This window comes from Sminthopsis crassicaudata, chromosome 3 (genome assembly GCF_048593235.1).
Source record: "Sminthopsis crassicaudata isolate SCR6 chromosome 3, ASM4859323v1, whole genome shotgun sequence".
Lineage (NCBI taxonomy): Eukaryota > Metazoa > Chordata > Mammalia > Dasyuromorphia > Dasyuridae > Sminthopsis > Sminthopsis crassicaudata.
Genome location: NC_133619.1, coordinates 565347024 through 565370844, shown reverse-complemented (window position 1 = coordinate 565370844; position 23821 = coordinate 565347024). Strand labels below are relative to the sequence as shown.

The window sequence follows — 23821 nt, the reverse complement described above, 5'->3', positions numbered from 1 at the left end:
CTGGAGAATAGCTCATTAGAAAGACCAAGTACAGATCCTAGAGGTGAGCAGAAACCACAGAAACTTTCATTTCCAGCAACAAGTTGTGGTCTGAATCCCAGTCCAGGAAGTCTGAGGGAACCTTGGCTGATTAGCAATGCCAGGTCTAGCTGTGCTGCAGGACAAGGCCCTGGACAGGAAAGAACCAGCACTGGATGAGTGCAGAAGCAGTGCAGGAGGGACACTGCTGGCTGTGGACTTGCAGGAGGGTTTCGGTTCAAGGTCAGAAGGGAAAGCTCAAGTGAAGCTAGAGAGGCCATCTCCCACCCCAGGATTAGAGGTGCTTACACTAAGTGAAATTAGTTTTGGTATGAAGAGGTTGAGGTATGACCACCCTAGGCTAAGATGGAGACAGATGTCATTTAAGTTCATTTTAACTTAGTTGGTTACCCAACTTTTTTGGTTGAAAAATTGAGATATCAGGTGAAGGGAACTCAGGATGATAATAAAAAGACTTAAGATGAGGGAAGGAGATAAAGTAGAGAAGAAGACTGTAAATCAACTACTGTGAAATGACTGAAGAGAAAAGAGGTCAGCAAACAATATCAATAAGGATCTAGGCAGGGAGTTGTAAACAGATGGAGTAAACTCCACAGAAAACAGAATACCAAAAAATATCAATTGCTCACGGATAGACTGAGCTAATATAATGAAAATGTCAATTCTATCTAAATTGGTCTGTTTAGTACTATACCAATCAAACTGCCAAAAATTATATAGAAATAGAAAAAATATTAACAAAATTCATCTGGACAGGAACAAATAATGATGAATGTTGGAGGGGATGTGGGAAAACTGGGACACTAATACATTGTTGGTGGAGTTGTGAAAGAATCCAGCCATTCTGGAGAGCAATTTGGAACTATGCCCAAAAAGTTATCAAACTGTGCATACCCTTTGATCGCATTGCTGCTATTGGGCTTATATCCCAAAGAAATACTAAAGAGGGGAAAGGGACCTGTATGTGCCAAAATGTTTGTGGCGGCCCTTTTCATAGTGGCTAGAAACTGGAAGATGAATGGATATACATCAATTGGAGAATGGGTGGATAAATTATAGTATATGAATGTTATGGAATATTATTGCTCTGTAAGAAATGACCAGCAGGATGAATTCAGAAAGGGTTGGAGAGACTTACATGAACTGATGCTGAGTGAAAAGAACAGAACCAGAAGATCGCTGTACACTTCAACAATAATACTGTATAAGATGTATTCTGATGGAAGTGGATATCTTCAACATAAAGAAGATCCAACTCACTTCCAGTTGATCAATGATGGACAGAAACAACTACACCCAAAGAAGGAACACTGGGAAGTGAATGTAAATTGTTAGCATTACTGTCTATCTACCCAGGTTACTTATACCTTCAGAATCTAATACTTAACAAGTAAAATTGGATTTACACACATATATTGTATTTAGGTTATACTGTAACACATGTAAAATGTATGGGATTGCCTGTCATCTAGGGGAGGGAGTAGAGGAAGGGAGGGGAAATTTTGGAAAAATGAATACAAGGGATAATGTTATAAAAAATTACTCATACATATATACTGTCAAAAAATTTATAATTATAAAATAAAAAAATTCACCTGGAAGAACAAAAGGTCAAGAATGTCAAGTGAATTAATGGGAAAAAAATTCAAAGGATGGTGGCCTAACAGTACCAGACCTAAAACTCTATTAGAAAGCAGCAGCTTCACCATCACCATTCATCAATTTTCTATAGATGATTCCCACATCTATGTTCATCCTCATCCTCTGCCCTGAGATCTAGTGCTATAATCTCAATAGCTTGTTAGACATGGAAGTATCCCACAGACATTTTTAACTCAACTTGTCCAAAATTGAACTCATTAGACTCCTTGTGATGATAGAAAGAGGGTCTAGAAGTGGCTATGTGAAATAAGGAGTATTCTGACTTTCTCTTGAGGTATTTAGGTGGTACAGTAGATAGAGAGCTATATCTGGAGTCAGAAAAACCTAATTTCAAATCAGCCTCAGACTCTTATTAGCTGTATGATCCTAGGAAAATCATTTAACCTCTGTCTGCCTTAAGTTTTCTCAACTATAAAATGGAAATAATAATAGCATCAATTTCCCAGAGCTATTGTGGAGATCAAATGAGATAATATTTGAAAAATGTTTGACACAGCAAAATGCCTGGCACATAGTAAGTGCTTAAGGTGTGTTTCCTTCTTTCCTTCCTTCCTCACTCAGTAGGCTATGAAGCATGACAAGACCATTAAAAAAGTATTTTGAGGATTACTGAATTTCTATCAGTGTCACAAACCAGAAAGACATGTGAGAGGAATAGATCACAATCGCTGACGGACTCCAGAGGGTGTAGTAGAAGTAAGATACAGAAGAAAAAAGGGACCATGGAAAGATATGAATGTGAGAATATACAAAACATCTCTGAATTATAGGGATTAGAGAACAAGAAATAGGTATTTATTAGTCCTAACACTAGGGAAGAACCACAAAGGGAAGAAACTTGTAGATTAAAATGGCTCTGCGATACTAATGAGAATGCTATGGTATGAAATAGCTCCTACTCATGGAGTAGAGATTCCACTGCACAATGGCAATGTGGAGGCCATAGACTGAGATAAAGATCCTATAGCACCAGGGACAACTACTCTGCATTTGCAATTAATATGGGGTTTCAAGTGCTTTTTTAAAAATTCCTCTATGGGGTGAAACAAGGATGCTCATCATCACCACTATTATTCCATATTTTACTAAAAATCTTGACTTTAACAATAAGAAAAGAAAAAGGAATTAAATAAATTTAAAAAAGCAATGATGAGATAAAACTACTGCTCTTTGCAGGTGATATGATGATATGCTTAGAGAATCCTAGAAAAACATCCAAAATCTACTTGAAACAATTAACGACTTTAGCAAAGTTGCAGGACATAAATCTATGGCATTTCAATATATTACTAACACTGTCCAGCAGCAAAAGATAAATTTAAAATAACTGTAAACAAAATAAAATATTTCAGTGTCTACCTGCTAAGACAAATCCAGGAACTATACAAACACAATTACAAAACAATTCTCACACAAATAAAATCAGATCTAAACAAATGGAAAAATATCAATTGCTCATGGATAGGCTGAGCTAACATAATGAAAATGTCAATTCTACCTAAATTGGTCTGTTCAGTACTATACCAATCAAATTGCCAAAAAACTATTTTATAGAACTAGAAAAAAATTTAACAAAATTCACCTGGAAGAAGAAAAGATTAAGAATATCAAGGGAATTAATGAAAAAAATTACAAAGGATGGTGACCTAGCAGTACCAGACCTAAAATTCTATTATAAAGCAGCAGTTATCTAAAACGATTTGGTATTAGCTAAGAAATAAGAGTGGTAGAGCAGTGGAATAAATTAGATATACATGGCAGAATAATCAATGACTACAGTAGTCTATATTTGATAAACTTCTAAACACCAGCTTCTGGGATAAGAACTCACTATTTCAGAAAAATTGCTGGGAAAATAAAAATAATGTTAGAAACTTGGCCTAGACCCACATCTCACACGCCACATCAAAATAAGATCAAAATGGGTACATGGTTTGGGTACTTCAGACTCCTTCAAAACCTGCCTTTCCTCTCAACTTACCTATTTCAGCACTATTATTACAGTAACTCATGCTCAAAATCTTCCTTCTCTCCTTTCTTAATTATTTATCAATTCCTGTCTATTTTGTTTACACTTCAACTTTCTGATTTATCTAGTTGCTGCCACTCTTCTTCTGACCCTTATCACTGTTGACCTGAACTGTTATAAAAGCTTCCACAGGTCTTCCTATTCCATTACCTCTTCAATCTGTTCTTTGAAATACTGCCAAAGTCAGTGTTCCACTGCATAGCCACTTTCCATCTTAAAAAGTCTTTAATAGTTTCCTCCTACCTAAGAGATAAAACAAAAAGTCCTTAAGCTGCTACTTAAGATTTTTCACAATCTTTACCTTTCCAGTCTTATTTCACAGTACACTCTTTGTGAACTCTATACTTCAATTAAATTGCATTGCATAATGATCTTAGAACTTATTCTGAATTTTGTCTCTGTGTCTTAGTAAATATCATTTTCCAGGCCTATAACAGCCTATTACCGACCCATATTTTATCATCTTTGCCTATTGATATCCTCCTCCTTCAAGTCCCAATTGAGGTGTCATATCTTCCATGAGTCTTTTCTAACCTTCCCAGATGGAAGTTAAACTCAGAATTACAAAATATTGTAGCTGGATGGGCCTCAGAAACCATCTAGTTCTATCCCCACAATCAAAAAAATGAGGAAACAATAGTACTAGAAACTCTAGCCTCGGCAATAAGAGCGGAGAAAGAGATTCAAGGAATTAGAGTAGGAAATGAGGAAATCAAATTATCACTTTTTGCAGATGACATGATGGTATACTTAGAGAATCCCAAAGACTCTGCTAAAAAGCTATTAGAAATAATTCAGAATTTTAGCAAAGTTGCAGGATACAAAATAAATCCACATAAATCCTCAGCATTTTTATACATTACCAACACAATCCAACAGCAAGAGATACAAAGAGAAATTCCATGCAAAATAACGGTCAATAGTATAAAATATTTGGGAATATATCTACCAAAGGAGAGTCAGGAATTATATGAGCAAAATTACAAAACACTTGCCACAAAAATAAAGTCAGATTTAAATAATTGGAAAGTCATTCAGTGCTCTTGGATAGGACGAGCAAATATAATTAAGATGATAATACTCCCTAAACTAATCTATTTATTTAGTGCTATACCAATCAGACTCCCAAGAAACTATTTTAATGACCTAGAAAAAATAACAACAGAATTCATATGGAACAACAAAAGGTCGAGAATTTCAAGGGAAGTAATGAAAAAAAATTAAGTGAAGGTGGTCTAGCTGTACCTGATCTAGAACTATATTATAAAGCAACAGTCACCAAAACCATTTGGTATTGGCTAAGAAATAGACTAGTTGATCAGTGGCATAGGTTAGGTTCACAGGGCAAGATAGTGAATAAAAATAGCAATCTAGTGTTTGACAAACCCAAAGATCCCAAATTTTGGGATAAGAATTCATTATTTGACAAAAACTGCTGGGAAAACTGGAAATTAGTATGGCAGAAACTAGGCATGGACCCACATTTAATACCACATACTAAGATTAGATCAAAATGGGTCCATGATTTAGGCATAAAGAACGAAATCATAAATAAATTGGAGGAACATGGGATGGTTTACCTCTCAGACTTGTGGAGGAGGAAGGAGTTTGTGTCCTAGGGAGAACTAGAGATCATTATTGATCACAAAATAGAAAATTTTGATTACAGCAAATTAAAAAGTTTTTGCACAAACAAAACTAATGCAAACAAGATTAGAAGGGAAGTAACAAATTGGGAAAACATTTTTACAGTTAAAGGTTCTGATAAGGGCCTCATCTCCAAAATATACAGAGAATTGACTTTAATTTATAAGAAATCAAGCCATTCTCCAATTGAAAAATGATCAAAGGATATGAACAGACAATTTTCAGATGATGAAATTAAAACTATTTCCACTCATATGAAAGAGTGTTCCAAATCACTATTGATCAGAGAAATGCAAATTAAGACAACTCTGAGCTATCATTACACACCTGTCAGATTGGCTAAGATGACAGGAACTAATAATGATGAATGTTGGAGGGGCTGTGGGAAAACTGGGACACTGATGCATTGTTGGTGGAGTTGTGAAGGAATCCAACCATTCTGGAGAGCAATATGGAATTATGCCCCAAAATTTATCAAAATGTGCATATCCTTTGACCCAGCAGTGCTACTACTGGGCTTATACCCCAAGGAAATACTAAAGAAGGGAAAGGGACCTGTTTGTGCCAAAATGTTTGTGGCAGCTTTTTGTTGTAGCTAGAAGCTGGAAAATGAATGGATGTCCATCAATTGGAGACTGGTTGGGTAAATTATGGTATATGAATGTTATGGAATATTATTGTTCTGTAAGAAATGACCAACAGGAGGAATACAAAGAGGCTTGGAGAGACTTACATCAACTGATGCTGAGTGAAATGAGCAGAACTAGGGGATGATTATATACTTCAACAATGATAGTGTATGAGGATGTATTCTGATGGAAGTGGATATCTTCAACATAGAGAAGAGCTAATCGAATTCCAATTGATCAATGATGATGTTTTGTTTTATTTCTCTTCCCAGATTATTTTTACCTTGTGAATACAATCCTTCCTTTGCAACAACAACAACAACAACAAAATTCGGTTCTGCACATATATATTGTACTTAAGATATACTATAAGATATTTAATATGTATGGGAATACTTGCCATCCAGGGGAGGGGGTAGAAGGAAGGAGGGGAAAAACTCAGAACAGAAGGGAGTACAAGGGATAAAAAAAAATTACCTATGCATATGTACTGCCAAAGAAAATGTTATAATTATAAAAATTAATTTTTAAAAAATGAGGAAACAGAGACCTAAAGGAGTGAAATCCCTTCACCAATGTCAAGTGCTTAATATCTGATAGGACTGGAACGTGAATTCAGATGTTCTGACTTTGAAGACCAGTAACAATTTCATCTTTGTGCTACTTCCAAAAAGAAGTAGATGGTAAACACCCTACATAACAATACATTTCACATTTAAATTCTCAAATTTGTTTTTTTCTTTTCATGATGAAGATATCAGGCTTCTCCAATACAGAGATTTTAAAAATTAGGCTATGGTCTAAGAGCCTGAATTTCTTTTGATTGAATGATTGATACTAATAACCTTTCTTTGCCCATGTCTACCTCATCTGTCTTAGAAAAAATATCTTTGAGGGAAGAAGTTTTCACTTGTAAGAGTGTTTTCTCAAATTGTTTTGTATATATTTATAGGCATATTCCTTGAAATCGCTTTTCCCTTCCATAATCTAAGAATATAAATTTCTTAAGGGTTAGATATATATTTGGTCTTCATATTTCTGGTATATAGCATAGTACCTGAAAAATATGATCAATATGTTCATTTAGTTGATGCACAGTATTTGTGTTCAATAATTATGATGTCAGAAGTAGCACTTACATTAGAAATATAAATGAGAGATCAAAGCAAGGCTTACCAAACAACAGTGATTTTAAAAGCAGAATCAAATTGCGATCATTTAAAGATGGATACCAATTTCAAGATGCCATCTTCTAAGTCAAAAGGTTTAAGTATTTATTTAATTAAATTGACTGTAGTATTTCTATACTAGCTTTGCCCCCAAAGCTGATAAAAATACAATGAATATATAATATATAAAGCAAAGTAGTAGTAGAATTATAACACATACACACACACACAGAGAACAAGTTACCAAGAAATTCATTTTCAAAAAAGTGAAGTAAACTCTGTGTGATTATACCGTTAACTCTAGAGCCTCTAAATTGTGTCTTATTTCCCTAGTGAAGCTAGCTTCAGAGATAAGCTCACAGAATGTGAATGAAGCTCATCCTGGACACTAGAGGGGCCAGAACTGTTCAGTTTCAAAATTGACAAGCTGGATATCAGCTTTTGACCAAAGGGGGAAAAATTAATATAAATCTTCATAAAGGAATGTGTCCATGTAAATACAAGGTTTGCCTAGTGACTAAAAACTATTAATATAATCTAAAAATGTGTTAAATTTCTGCAAAACACTAAAAGATTCTTAAACTATCTGTGTGACCTTAAGATCAGTAAAGGACTAAAGAAAACTCAAAATGTTTAGACAAAAAAATATCAATAGAAAAAACAATTTTTAAAAAAGTAATAAAGAATTGAATTTTTAGCTTGATTCATAAGATGAAAATGAAGATGAAGATAGTTACATGAAAAATTAAATTTTAAAGTACAAAAGAAAATATAAATGAAAGTAGGGGTAAGGGTAGGATGATGAAATCCCTTAAAAGATAAATGAAAAAATCTGGAAAGTAAGGAAAGTGGAGTTCTAGTCCAATTCTTTACTTATCTTGGGACCATGACTTTTAACAAGTAACTTAAATTTTCTGGACTTTAGTTTTCTAAAACTATAAAACAAGGAAGTTAAATTAGATATCTATAGTATCTTCCAGTTCTGGCAATAAATTGTTGCATGATTTTGTTTATACTGTGCCATAGAAATCAAATCCATGTTTATTTAGGTTAAGTAAGATAGTTATTAGATGGAACCAAGCTGCTCTTCTATGGTTTTGGTTTCCTGTTCTAGTTCAATTTCCTACCTCATCAGCTATTACTTCTTGGTATTTCACTCTTAATAAATCATTGCTCTACCATTTTAATGCTTAGAATCTGTTAAGACCTCACAAAAGTTAAGGACTGATAAATAATCCTATTTTACACAAAATTCTTAGTAAAAAAGTGTCTAGGTAAAAGCATTTCTTTGTAATACTAACACAGTAAAAGATTATAATTTAAAAGGTCTCAGAGATTATCTGCTCCAATCTATATCAAAAGCAAAAAATCCTTCTATTAATATTTCTCAAAAAACCTCTAGTAACAGAGATCTTAGCATACTTTTCAATTTATCTTTTGTAAACCTCTCCTTTGGGATAATTTTTCCCTTCAGTTGAGCCAACTGTAGTTTTTATTTTATTTTATTTTTTTTAGTTTTGTTGTTGAGGGCCAAGCAGAAGAAATCTAATCATACTTCTAAATTACTGTTCTTCCAACATTTGAAGACAGCTAACAGGTCCCCATTAAATTTTCTCTTCTTTCCTTATTGAATGAAGTGAGCTGTGAAAGCTGTTGTACAAGATGGAGACAGTGTTGTAAAAATTGAGTGAAATGTGGCTTGGGCCCCATGACTAGATTTCTTTCTCCAGAGATCACCTGGTTTACAAGGAGCCCATGGGACCTTTTCTTTGTAAGACTAAGATGGGGTCACCTGGTCATTGAAACTCCCATATAAGGTAATTTAGTCATCCTAAAGATGTGATTGGGTTGAAAGTGTTTCCTCATTTATGACTTAGAATGTGAGGTCATTTGTCCTGGCTAATCAGAGCAAAGATTCCGCCTACAGGGAGTGTTAACCTAGGCTCCTATATAATTCTTGTCTGTTAACTGGACCTCACCCATCCTTGCCTAACTGCTTGTTGGAAGGGAGACGCCCTTTCTCTAGAGATTGTAATAAAATTCCTTTCTGCTTTTACCTTGAGAAATCTCCTTAATTATTTTATTTCTTTGAGCCAGTGGTCTTTGTCCCATACATTACCTTTTTATTTCTTCTTCCAAGTGGAAGCTATTGGCAAATACATTTTGACATAAGAGTATCGAACTACAAGTTATTTTATTAAAAGAAGTAGGGTTAAGCATGATGAATCAATAGCAATGAAAAGAAGGGAATTAATTTTAGGGAAATGTGAAATGACAGATTCAAGTAGACTATATTTTGTGAACATGAGATAAAAGATATTTTGAATATAGAGATTTGGTGATAATATACAAGTTGCAAGCAATAGTTCAATAATAGGATATAAAGTTGGATAGCAAACAGAATACAGACAGCTTTAAATGCTAAGATTAAGAGTATGAATTTTATTTAAATTAAATTTTATTTTATTTAAATATTTATTTAAATAAACAAATAAGTACAAATGTTATTTGAAGTAGCAAATCTTTTACCACCATTAAAACTTCCATCTACATCTTTTTTTGCTTTTATCCACTTTGCTTGACCTTTCTTTACAACCTCTCCCATCCAATTCATTTTGCTATAGTTAGCACTAATTCTCCAAGTCATATGTCCTCAACTCTTTGCTCAAATGAAAGTAAATGCAATATAATTTATGCCTTTTTTGAATAGTAAATGACTCATATTGTGTGAAGCCAAGTAAAGAGCTGTCACCCTTGAAGGGAGTCCAATCACTTTCAGGTGATATCAAGAAATAGTGTATGCTAAGCAAATAGAACAGACCAAGAAAGTTTAAGAAAGAATAAGTCTTTTTCCTTCTTATGATAAATTTTTTTTAATGAAATAAGCTGATTTAATTTACATCACTTATAAAAGCTAACTTCTTAGGCTCTAAAGATTTTATTGTCATTTCTTTTAAACAGAGATGAAATGTATTAACAAAATTCAAAGAAATAATGTTTGAGGGAAAATAAGCCTGCAGTCCTTCTTTTCTATTAAAGTAAATCTATTATAAATTATAAATTGAAATAATTCATGAGGATTACATCATAGGATAAGGAGACTTTTTTTTAAATCTTAAATGTTTCTAAATCTACAGTTTAATTTAATGGTTAGTTTAATATAAAGAGGGCCATTTGGAATAAGCCCAGAAATGCCCTTCTTGTTTATGGTCAAACCCATGGGAGTCATGGGGCCTATTTCTTGTTATGTTTGACTCAAGGTTCAAGGGTTTACACTTTGAGATGACTGCTGTTCGGTCATGTTCAACTCTTTGTGATCCTATTTAGGGTTATTGGTAAAGATTCTGGAGTAGCTTGCCATTTTCTTCTCCAACTAATTTTACAGAAGAGGAAATGAGGCAAACAGAGTTAAGTGACTTGCATAGGGTTTCACAACTAGTGAGTATTTGGGGTCACATTTGAACTCACAAAAAATTAATCTTCGTTCTTCAGCCTGGGAACTCTATCCATTGTACTACCTACTTGCTTCCTTTGCGTGACCCACTTGTTGGCCCAAAGTGATAACTTCTGGATATTAAAAATGGACCACTCCCATCCTCAATTTTCTTCCTTTCTGACCACTAGTCATGTCAGAATAGTTGTGAGGTAGAAGATAAAGATAAGAGAGAACTTGTCTCATTATATCATCCCAACCTCCATGAGGTTAAGAGCATGTAGAATCTAAAGCATACATCCTGACTTAGGCAAACTTGCACATGGTTTCTTGACTGTTTTTTTGTTTGTTTTGTTTTATTTTTTGATTTGTTTTGTATTATTTCTCCCCTAATACTGGGTGAATGAATATCTATGCCAAGATCAATTTGTAGGTGATTGTAAGAGTTTGAGAGTTCCTGAATTCCCAGATCCAATAAGGAATTGCTTGGCAGTATGGGAAAATTCTGTATTAGAGAGGCTGACTACCAACCAAAGGACAGGTCCAAGTCCTAATGTTTTACCAGCAGACATACACTAGGATAGTTTAGATAATGCAGAGTTGTGGTGAATGATAAAATACCTAATTAGAAATTATTTTATGTTCTGATGAGGTTTTAATAGTCAACCTATCAATAAACTGTAACAATTATTTTAAGTTAAGAGAATTCTAAGTTTATTTTTGTTTAATGTATACTTTTGCATGTTCTCTGTTTAGTATTCTTGTCAAACATAGGAGATAAATATTTACCATATCTATTTCATATTACATGTTCACATTGTCTTAATTCTTAGGAAACCCCTAAATATAAACCATAATCTAAGATACAAGTATGTTTTTATATATGGCTCCAGGATTTGGACTGGAGTTAGTGACTGAACAATGTGAGAAAAGTGAGCTTAAGTTCCACGCTTAGCAAAGTCCAGGTTTTCTGTTCTCCCTTTCCCACCCCTCCAGGTGCCTTCTCCCATTCCTTCCTGGCTCAGGTCCAGGACTAAAATCTGTCACATTGTATGGCTAGGTAGTAGAGGGGCCCTTTAATAGAGAATTGAAAGGGGAAAGTATTCTAATCTTTGTGTGAATAGCAATGGTTCTTCAAACTTAGATTTAAATATATTCATCTTACAAAAGAACCATAGTGACATCAAGGTTACTACTTTCATCCATATAGATTACTACTTCTCTCGATGATGATTGTAATGAGTTACTATGGAAAAAAATTTTTTAAACATGTGGTGGTGGTCAATCTTCTGGTGACCAATTTTGCTAGCATAACTAAATGGTCCTTAGCTGTCTGTCATGAGACCGATCTTAGTAGAAATTTCCAAAACTAGTATTAAACTACTATGTTGCTACATCTGAATGAAGGATTAAAATGAAATAAGGCTAGAGAATTATAATGTATAGTACTGAATAGTTCATTTTGTGAAAGTAGGTTTGACTGACTGAAATAAAGACAAGCAATAATTAAACAATCTTGTTTCAGTCCCCTTCTCTTAGATAATTCCACCAAAACATAATAGTGTGATGTAATATTAGCTGCTTCTACTTTCTCTCTTCTTAACCCTTCACAATCTGGCTTCTGACTTCATCATTTCACTGAAACTGCTCTCTCCAAAATTATTAGTATTCCTTTTCTTGTTTGGAGTGAGGCCAGATTTGAATTTAGTTCCTCCTGACTCCAGAGCTCGCGTTCGCTCTATCCACTGCACATCTTGCTTGCCCCTAGTAATCCTTTTTCTTAATCTTCATTCTCCTTGATCTCGGGGTACACTTAGTCACCCTCTCTCTAGATACTCTCTTCTCTTCAGGCTCTTAAAATATCACTCTAACCTGGTTCTCTTTCCATATATCTCATTCTTTCTCAATCTCTTTTGTTTGATCTTCCTCTAGATCTTGCCCTCAATCCATGTGTCCCTCAGGGTTCTATTCTTCCCTTCTTCTCTCTCTACTTCACCTGTTGACCTTGCTGACATCTCTTTGCTAAGTAAGGATTCTCCCTCTTTCCCCTCTCTCTTAATAGTATTTTTCCCCAATCACATGTAAAGATAGTTTTCAACATTCATTTTTCTAAGATTTTGAATTTCAAATTTTTCTTCCTCCCTTCTTCACCCCTCAAAACAGCAATCTGATATAATTTATACACATACAATCATGTTAAACATATTTCCACATTAGTTATGGTGTGAAAGAAGAATCAGAAAAAAAGGGAAAAACCACGAAAAAAAAGAAAACCAAGAAAATGAAAATAATATGCTTTGATCTGCATTTAGACTCCATAGTTCTTCCTCTGAATGTGGACAGCATTTTCTATCAGAAGTCTTTTGCAATTGTTTTGGATCATTGTATTGTTGAGAAGTGCTAAGTCTACCATTGTTGATCAGCACACAGTGTTGCTGTTAATGAGTATAATGTTCTCCTGGTTTTCACTCCACTTTTCATTGATGATTCTAAAATCTTCTAACCTGCTCCAAACTTTTTTGCTGACCTCCAATATCCTATCTCAAACTGCCTTTCAGACATCTAGAACTAGCTGTCAGGAAGATATCTTAAGCTCAGTAAGTCCAAAACTAAATTCATTATCTTTCTCCAGAACTCTCTTGAAATTATCTTCCCTATTACTATAAACAGCAACACCATCATCCCAGTTCCTCAGGCTTACAAACCATGAGTTATCCATGACTCCTCATTATCTCTTACTTCCTATATCTAATTAGTTGCCAAGATCTGTCAATTTCACCTTTATAACATTTCTCAAATACATCTCTTTCTCTCCTTAGTCACCACTACCATTAATGCAGGCTTTCACACCTGGATTACTGAAATAATCTGCTAGGGGGATCTGCCTCCCTCAAGTCTCTCCATATTTTAATATATTTTCCATTCAGCCACCAAAGTAGTTTTCAGAAAGTGCAGGTCCAATCATGTCACTTCTTAATCAACATATTTCAGTGGCTTCCTATTGTCTCCAGGAACAAACTTAAAAATGCTCTATTTGTCATTCAAAGCCCTTCATAATCTTTTTTTTTTTTTTTTTTTTTTTTTTTTTTTGAGGCTGGGGTTAAGTGACTTGCCCAGGGTCACACAGCTAGGAAGTGTTAAGTGTCTGAGATCAAATTTGAACTCGGGTCTTCCTGAATTCAGGGCTGGTTCTCTATCTACTGCCACCTAGCTGCCCCTAGCCCTTCATAATCTAATCCCACCCTATCATTCTAATCTTTCTATATGTTCTTCCCTAATATTCATTTTACTCTAGCTATCTCATGAACAAATAGTCTCTCTTGGCCTTCGTGTCCCCCATGCCTAGAATGCTCATCCTCTAGCATTCTCCCAACTACTGACCTCCCTGGTTTCTTTTAGAGTCCCAACCAAAATCCTACCTTCTAAATACAGGAAACCTTTCCCAAACCTTCTTATTTTCAGGGAATTCCTTTTTTAAAATTATCTCTTCAGGGGCAGCTAGGTGACTCAGTGGATAGAGAACCAGCCTTGAATTCAGGAGGACCCCAGTTCAAATCTGGTCTCAGACACTTAACACTTCCTAGCTGTGTGACCCTGGGTAAGTTACTTAACCCCAGCCTCAGAAAAAATAAAAAATAAAATAAAATAAAATAAAATAATCTCTTCTTTATTCTGAATATAGCTTAATTTGTATATATTTGTTTATATGTTGTTTCCTCCATTCCATTGTAAGTTCCTTAAGGGCAGGGACTATCTTTTGCCTCCCTTTTCTATTCCCAGAGTTTAACACAGTACTTGGCACACTTGTTGCTGTTTAATTATTTTTTCAGTCACGTCCAACCCTTCATGACCCCAGTTGGGGTTTTCTTGGTAAAGATATTGGAGTGGTTTTCCATTTCCTTCTCCAGCTTATTTTAGATATGAGGAAACTGAAGCAAACAGGATTAAGCAATTTGCCCAGGCTCACACAGTCCTGTCTAAGGCCAAATTTAAACTCAGAAAGAAAGGTTTTCCTGACTCTAGGCCTGGCTAGACATTGTGCTATCTAGCTGCCCTTAAGCTGGCATATAGTATGACCTTGAAAAATGTTCAATTGACCAATTGCTTTTGTTACAATATTCAAAAAAACTCAACTTCCTATTTCAAAAAATTATCATTTAATCTCCACTGGATAAGGGAGGTTTTTAGGATGGTATAAAAATTTTAAAACTGGCACCATTATGATATTTAATCTTATATTAAATTAGGATTTACAATGATGTAGTTAGATTTAGAAATCAACTGTAAAAAGATCCTAGAGATACATACATAGCCAGATAACATTTCATGCACATTTGAGATGACTTCTAGTTTTATATCAGTCACTAAATATAATTTGGCTGCCAAGAGATAATACATAACAATAATAAAAAGAAATTGAAATCATTATTAATCATCATTTTTCAAAAATTTTAATGTAAACATACATATACATATATATTTAGATGTTACACACACATAACAAGACCTTGAACTTCAATGGCTACTATTGTCTCTGAAGATTTCTCTTCCTGACTATATCACAGACTAGTTTTTTTCAAAGTGAATCTCTATCCTTAACAAATTTTATGTTCAAGCTAAAATTATCTTGCTGCTTTAAGAACTTAACATTGCATTTTGTCTCAATGACTTTGTACCAGTATAAATTTCTGGAATAGATTTTCTCTTGATTTTGGTCTCTTAAAATCCTTAGCTTTCTTCAAGGCATATCTCAGATGTCATTCTGTGGGAAAGCTTCCTGAGAGTAAGTTTTCAGTGTTTTCTACCTTTTCAAATTATTTTATCTTTTTGTTTTTGTATTACTAGTGATGCCTTGTTCTGATAATTAGACCATCATTTTATTATGTGTACAAACTAACTCATAAACAACTTCAAAGTGATAGTAACTAATATTTTAATTAGCTTTCTAGTATGCCATAAGGAAAGATACAAATTCTCCTGTTTGAAATTTAAAGTAATTCACAATCTGTATTCAATCTATATCTCCTGGTTTATCCCACACAACTTGCTCTCCTTTCATGCACTTTCCATTCCAGCCAAACTGACCTACCTAAAGTTCCTCCCAGAGTTCATCTCATATTTCCATGTCACTGCATAAGTCATTCAAACTCCATGCCTGGAATACACTCCCTCCTCACTTGAGATTTGCATTTCTATTTTTCCTCAAATCTAGGCTCAAGTATTACCTCCCAAAGGAGGACCAAGTCCAGACCCACCTCCCCCCAGTTGCTTTGGTATTTACTTATCAGTGTTCACAGTTAACACTCTTTCCTATTTCCACAGTAAACTCCCCAAGGACTGTTTTTTGTTTTTTGTTTTTTTTTTTCCCTCTCTCTCTTGGTAATCCCAGTTTCTAGCACTCTGTGAGTACAAGGTAAATGATTGCTGCAGGAATAGGATATTTTAGTGACCAATGGCTAAAAAAGACCATTTTAAATAATATTTCAACCACATGGCAAAAAGAGGAGCTATTAATATTTCAAAAATAAATGGTGCTCCAGAAAACAACCTTAATTGATTAGTCTGAATAAAAAGAATTAGATCTTGATTATCCTAGATTCCCTTAAATCGAAAAATGGGGAGTGGGAAGGAAATTTGTTGTTGTTGTTCTAAATGTTTTTCTTTTCTTTCATTTTTTTTTTAATTAAAGCTTTTTATTTACAAAACATATGCATGGGTAATTTTTCAACACTAACCCTTGCAAAACCTTCCATTCCAAATTTTCCCCTCCTTTCCCCTACCCATCCCCTAGATAGCTGATAGTCTAATACATGTTAAATATGTTAAAATATATGTTAAATCCAATATATGTGTATATATATATTAATAGTTATCTTGCTGCACAAGAAAAATAGGATCAAAAATGAAAAAAGGAAAAAAAAAAAACCTGAGAAAGAAAACAAAATGCAAGCAAACAACCATAGAAAAAAGTGAAAATGCTATGCTGTGGTCCACACTCAGGAATGGGAAGGAAATTATAAACGTAATGCTTTAATAAACACATTCCATTACCAACAAGCATTCAGTTCTATTTTGATGAAAGTATGTTAACTAAACATTAACTTTATTTCAAATGTGATAAAATTACATTAGAATATTCTTTCCTAGCATTAAAATGATAAATTATATGAAATTACCTCTATCTCAACAGCTACAGTGGGTTAATTTTATCTACATTAAGAAAAACAGAGAAGTCAAAGAAGGCATTAACTACAAATCACTTCTAACTCAAATTTTATTTATTCCTGAAACCTAAATTTTTAGTTATTAATGTTTCCACTCATGGAACAAATCAAAAATCCTATGCCTTGCTATGAATTGATAAAATATATTTGAAGAAAAATGAAGTGGTTCACTGATAATTTTAATTCAAAAACAGAAAAATACAGTTAACAAAAACTAATAGAGAATTTAAAGGTAACTAATCAAATTTATGCTGAGATTGAAGCAACTACTTCAGAATTTAAAATGTTAATTCAAAGGAAAAAAAACAAAACCTCGATAAAAACTTACAAAGGATACATAGCCAACACCCTAGAAGGCGTTTCCAAGTAAAAATTTAAAAGAACTGTCTCTTAAAGGGAGACTGGACTATTTACAAGCCTCCAAGGTATATTCCTAGCAGACACTTTATCTGGTTAAAGAAAAAGCAATCACAAGAGGTTGAAACCATTCTTTGTGCAAACCAAGCCTCTTCTTCCTGTGATGTCATACTACAAACCTAGCAAGCCTTCCTTTTCTTTTCTGAGAAAGCAAACCCTGCACACACAATGCTGCAGGCGACTGAAGAAAACTTCTCAATTCATCTGGAGCAAGGAACTTTAGGGAATTGTTTCTGAGCTCATTTTACTTTTCCGCTTTAGGAGTTCTGCTCGCCATAAAGGTAGCAAAGGAAAAATTTAATTTAGAGTAAGAAGCTAAAGACCAAGTGGGAATACTTAAAGCCTTTCACGCTCTAAACCTTCTGTAAGTAACCTTTAAAGTTTAACTTTTCTTTTGCTAAATCAACTTTGAAATTTTGTTTCATTGAATTGTTTCATTCATGAAATACAGGATTTCAAACAGAGGCAAACCACGGCGATTTACTTTAAATTCATGCTCCTAAAGAATGATTTCACTCGCTATCTAAAACAAGGATTCTTTCAACCAACCAGTCCTGGAATCCGGGTTTTTGTAGGCACTCCTGGAAGAAAAGAATGCTTTTCTCTTGAGGAACCAGACTTCAACTTTACAGCCAAATTTCATGTTTCTTTTGGAGATTTCCAAGGGAAAGGAAATACTTATGAAGCCATCCAAAGATCCCAAACATTTGCAAATAAATTAGAGGTTATAAAGTGATCACCATCTGAATACTGAAACAGAAGAAAAGGAGGCTGCTCCAGCTAGGATTTCTACATTGTAAATCACCTTATAAAGCACCTTTATAATGGTAAGCACTAACAATTCCAACTGTTCCTATGACGACTCATTTAAGTATACTTTGTACGGGTGCATGTTCAGCATGGTGTTTGTACTGGGGTTAATCTCTAACTGTGTGGCCATGTACATTTTCTTATGCACGCTCAAAGTGCGAAATGAGACGACTACGTATATGATTAATTTGGCCCTATCAGATTTACTTTTTGTATTTACCTTGCCCTTCCGGATTTTTTACTTTGCCACAAGAAACTGGCCTTTTGGAGATGTACTTTGCAAGATTTCGGTCATGCTGTTTTATACAAATATGTATGGAAGCATTCTTTTCCTAACTTGTATCAGTGTAGATCGTTTTTTGGCTATTCTCTATCCATTTCGTTCTAAGACTCTCCGAACTAAGAAAAATGCAAAAATAGTTTGTTTTTCCGTGTGGCTGACTGTGATCGGTGGCAGTGCCCCAGCAGTCTTTTTTCAGTCTACTAACTCTCAGGGCAAAAACTCGACCGAAGAAGCGTGCTTTGAAAATTTTCCGGAAGCCACGTGGAAAACCTATCTCTCAAGGATTGTAATTTTCATTGAAACGGTGGGATTTTTTATTCCATTGATCTTAAATGTGACCTGTTCCAGTATGGTGTTAAAGACTTTACATAAGCCAGTGACTCTAAGTAGGAGCAAACTAAACAAAACTAAAGTCCTGAAGATGATCTTTGTTCACTTGGTCATATTTTGCTTTTGTTTTGTACCATATAACATCAACTTGATACTATATTCTCTTATGAGAACACAAGCATTTGTTAACTGCTCAGTGGTGGCTGCAGTCAGGACTATGTATCCAATCACTCTCTGCATTGCCGTTTCAAACTGTTGTTTTGACCCTATAATTTACTACTTTACATCGGACACTATTCAAAATTCAATAAAAATGAAGAACTGGTCTGCCAGGAAGAGTGATTTCAGATTCTCTGAAATTCAAGGAACAGAGAATTTTATCCAGCACAATCTGCAAACATTGAAAAATAAAATATTTGATAATGAGTCTACAATATAAAATAACAGGAACTATAGATTATTGGGACTTAACTGCCCAACACCACCACAACTGTGAAAAGTGTTTTTTGTATCTAATATCTAAAGTTCTTAGCATTAAAAATGGAAAAATAATCTATTAAGTATTAAAAGTATATTCTGCTCTTGGTAACTACTGCATTTGATGATGTTTTTCTAATCTATCTTGGTTTCAGTACTTCCCTTTTGATTTAACAAATCCTAAATAATGGTCATCTGACTTAATTATCTTATCCAGTATCATATAACCTCCCATCATAATACAAGACATAAAAACATGAGACTGAGGTCTGAAAAATAATGGCAAAAAAACAGTATTAATAATTATCATATTTCAGTTTGGAATCAGAACTGATTATACAGTTCCTTTAGGTATCAGTTTAGTTTTTCTTTACTGATTCAAAAGAATTGATTCTTTTATGAAATGGTTTTAAAGGGTTTTATATTTTTAACTAAGAAAATTTAACTTTTTTTTTTTTTTTTTTTTTTTATAGTAGCATGAAGATAAAAGCACCTTGCTTAAGGCCTAATCTTGTTTATGGTTTTGTCTTCATTTCACAAACAAAAAAAAAGTTCTCTGTGATCTTAAAAGATTCCCAGTCAAATTACACATTTTGTAATTTGTTAATAAATAGAAGCTTCCAACTTTTTCATGGGGGAAAATATATCTATCTACATAAAAAGAATAGGTAGCACCAGAAAATGAGGGTGGAGGGAAGCAAAAAAAAATTATTTCTTTCTAAACTAAAATCTTTATAAAAAAGCTTTTGTTAGTATCACAATTTGTACTTTAAATATTTTATAAAAAGGCATTATGACTCATGATGATTGTTTATGATGCTCTTATAAAGAACATTTTGAAAATATTAAGAAATATTTGTTAAAATTTGAAATCTTATTGATTTGAAGATATATTAAGTACCTAATAATTCAAGGGTCAATATTAAAATGAGACTAAAGAAGTTGAGTATAAGTGCAACTTTTAAAATAAATCAAACAAAATAAAGTACTACTAACCAGATGTATACATTTTCATTTCCCTGAAAAGAAGAAACAAAGTATAGGATTTAGTTTTGTTTTAACTTGAAAATAAATCTAATCACAGTAGCAAAAACTTTGTTACTTCCCAGTTTTGTTCTGTGGGTGTTAAAACAGAACTTTAAGCAAATTGCCTACTTTTAGATAACTGAAAAAATGTGTTTCTGTTAAAGACACATACAATATAATGCCCTAACATTTTGTAAGGTTTACCTTTCAAAGTGTTTTATTTTTTGCTTAATAGTGGATATAAATTCATCATATAGCAAATATAAATTTGCTTGAGCTTGATGCTTATTAGTATTAGTTCCCTGGGTGTTTTTGATAACAAAAGAAAACATCTGCCAGAAGAGCAGTACAATGAGAAGGGTGGAAATTATATATTTTCCTATATTTATATGGTTATTGTATATTGGATAACTTGTTAATCATTTCCTTAGTGCACAAATCCTAATTCCTACTTCATAAAGGGGAAAATATGATAATGAATTGAAAACTTCAACTAGGAGAACAAAACAATTAAAGCAAATTAAGGTATTTTCCCCAAACATTTTACAAGGCCACACTATGGAAAGAGCCCTAGATTTGAAGCCAGAGGATCTCAGTTCAAATCTCTATTATACTAAGATTCGCATGTCATTGCATAAAATAATTAACTTTTCTAAAGCCCAATTATAATTGAGCCTTATCTGTCAAATAAGGGAACTGAATGAGATAACTCTACTTAATATTTAAAAGATTCTTTTCAGCTCTAAATCTATGATTCTATGTTTATGCAAAGTTATACCTTGTGTGAGTGTGTGTGTGTGTGTGTGTGTGTATATGCAGGTAAATCTAGTAACACAGGTAAAGACCTGTGTTACTGCACTTAGAACATGTGTTTCTATCCCTTCCAAAGTTGAATGAACTACATTACAGTTGATTTCCCCTTTCTATGAAGTCTTCAAGTAAAGGCTAGAAACATTTATTTGTCAGCAGTGTAGCAGTAAAGATTCTTCTTTCAAGGATTTCTTTTCCTGAGAGGTCAATTCTCAAATGAACTTTTAGAGTATTGTGACAAAAACTACATTTGAAACACATTCTTTTGCCTTTAAAAGGAACTTTTTTTTTTCCCTGAGGCTGGGGTTAAGTGACTTGCCCAGGGTCACACAGCTAGGAAGTGTTAAGTGTCTGAGACCACATTTGAACTCCTCGTGTCCTCCTGAATTCAGGACTGGTGCTCTATCCACTGCGCCACCTAGCTGCCCCCTTAAAAGGAACTTATAAACATCTGTGAAACTATAACAGTGTATTTGTTTAATGGAACTTTCTTTTAACTAACCAAAGTATTTTGTCTAAGTGCTTACTATATTTTTTAAAGTTTTTATGGAAATTGACTTTTTTCTCTAGCAAAATTAAATTTAAGAAATTAATTATATGGCTTGCATATCTTAAACTGAATTGAGAAAATTTTATTTAACTTTGGTCTCTAAAGAGATAATTGGTTCAAAAGTCTTACATAATTATATATCAAGTAACAGATGAAATAGGTTTCAAGTCTGTAGCCTTTAAACACTGAGTAAATTTAACTTTCATAATATATTAGATATCAAGATGACATAAAAAAATAAAAAGTCAGTTTGACTGTTGGTAATTTTATATTATAAGTTACATAACCCAAATATTTTAATCCCGTTCACCTCTGGAGCTACATTAATTTCAGAACACTGGAAAAATTACATCCTGTATGTGTCAGAGATGAGACTTGAATCCAGTGTTTCCTTCACCAAGAGAACAGAGAGAGTCAGAAAGCTATAATCTCAGAAGCAATTACTCACAGGCCTTCACTTATCATCTTGAAGGGAGGAAAGGATCTCTGGAATTGGCAGAGACACTAATTTGCCCCTCATTTGCTCAGAGTTTTAATTTTTCTCTTGGCCTCCCTATTTCCACAGAAAGAGATATGCGGGAATATCTAGGAGCAGGTACAGAGGGGGCAAATACTCCTTTGCTAGATTATAAATTATCAGAACTTGAAAGAGAAAAGTATTAATTTGAGTCAGTGCATAGGAGTAAATTACATCTAAAAATATTTGTAGCTTTTTTTCAGTTGTCCAAGAATAGGAATTAAAGAGGGTACCCATAAATTGGAGAATGGCTAAACAAGGTACAATACATAAATATGGAATGGGTATTATGCCATAAGAAATAATGAAAAGGTTAGTTTCAGAGAAATTTGGTAAGACTTGTGTGAACTAATGCAGAGTGAAATAAACAGAATCAGGACAATTTATTCAATTATTCAATTTCAACAATATGGTAAAGATAAACAACTTTGAAAGAAGAGATTGATTAGTGTAATGACCCACTTGATTGATTATAGAGCAGAACTTCTTAAACCTTTTCCATTAATGCCCCTTTTCTGTCTGAAAAAATTTTATATGACTCCAGGTATGTAAATCAAACATTTACTGATAATAAATCATAATTTTGTGACTTCCACATTCAGTTATGAGATCCCATATGAGATCACGGACAAAGCTAGGTTTTTCATTGCACATAAAAACAAGATTATGTAATGATCAACTGTGATGGACTTGGCTCTTCTTAACAATGTAGTTTTAAAAGGCAATTTCAATAGACTTGGGATGGAAATGCCATCCACATTCAGAGAGAAAATTATGAAGACTGAATATAACTCGAAGCATAGTATTTTTCACTTTGTTTCTTCCTTATTTTTTTTCTCTTTTGGTTTGATTTTTCTTGCACAACATGATAGATATAGAAATATATTTAAAAGGATTGCACATATTTAACATAATCAAATTGCTTCCTTTTTGGGGGGAAAGGGAAGGTAAGGGAGAAAGAAAAATTTGGAACACAAAGTCTCACAAAAATGAATTTGAAAACTATCTTTACATGCATTTAGAAAAATAAAATACTACTGAGAAAAAAAGAAAGAAGGTGGTGGATTTTAAAGGAGTAATGATGAAGACAATGGCATCAGAGTACACAATTGGGCATTTTTTCCCTCTAGATATGGTCAATATGGAAATATATCATTCACTAAAAATATTTGCTACAGGAGTTATTTTTCTTTTCTTCTTAGCTGGTAAACGGAAGTAGAGTAGGAGGGAGAGGAGCAGAAATCTGCTGTAGAAATAAATATTTTTTAAAATGAAGGTTTCTTAAGCTGTCTTTTCTGCATTATACATTGCTTACTCTGCACTGTCTGCAGCAAACTGATTTCTGTCTTCTTTCTTTTAGTATAGGGTCTCCTGAGAGCTCAAAAGATTCAGGAATTGTAGTTCAAACCTGAGTGGAACAGGTAAAGGGATGTTTATCAGTAAAGGAGCTATGCATACTGATGAAATCACATCTTCTTGAAATATACAAATAGTTCCTAGGTTTTCTTTCAAATGTTTCATTCCAAGATAATATAAAGGAAAACATGGAAGATTGTGGAATATTAATCTTTAATTCAAATTCTAATTTATTGTAAATGCATAGGATTCACTTATCTGTCTGAAAGTCTAAATAAGAACATAAGTTTATTCATCAAGAATATCACAATGCAAGAGTTCTAATTAGAACTCAAGGAGTTTGATAACTTAGTCCTTGCAAGGAAGATTACTCTCTAGTTATAATCTAGCGATGGAGAATGGATGTAGGTAGG

General features: G+C 33.6%; 2 protein-coding genes across 6 annotated transcripts in view; one reads left to right on the top strand and one right to left on the bottom strand.

Moving 5' to 3' along the window:
• RB1 (RB transcriptional corepressor 1) overlaps window positions 1–23821 on the bottom strand; it is a 172437-nt gene that overhangs the window by 68698 nt on the left and 79918 nt on the right. The window contains exon 18 of one of the 5 annotated variants that reach the window (XM_074307714.1): window positions 14275–23460. The exons of the other annotated variants lie outside the window; for them this stretch is intronic. Within the exon in view, the coding sequence (XP_074163815.1) occupies window positions 23455–23460 (6 nt within the window). The 3' untranslated portion in view covers window positions 14275–23454. Of the gene's footprint in view, window positions 1–14274; window positions 23461–23821 lie in introns of those variants that run through there. 5 annotated transcript variants of the gene reach the window in all.
• On the top strand, window positions 18074–19258 carry LPAR6 (lysophosphatidic acid receptor 6). The gene has a single exon (XM_074307716.1). The coding sequence runs from the start codon at window positions 18074–18076 to the stop codon at window positions 19109–19111; it is 1038 nt and encodes a 345-aa protein (XP_074163817.1). The 3' UTR covers window positions 19112–19258.

Excerpts from the sequence above, each read along its gene's own strand:
- LPAR6 (XM_074307716.1), top strand. The coding sequence starts at position 18,074 with ATGGTAAGCACTAACAATTCCAACTGTTCCTATGACGACTCATTTAAG.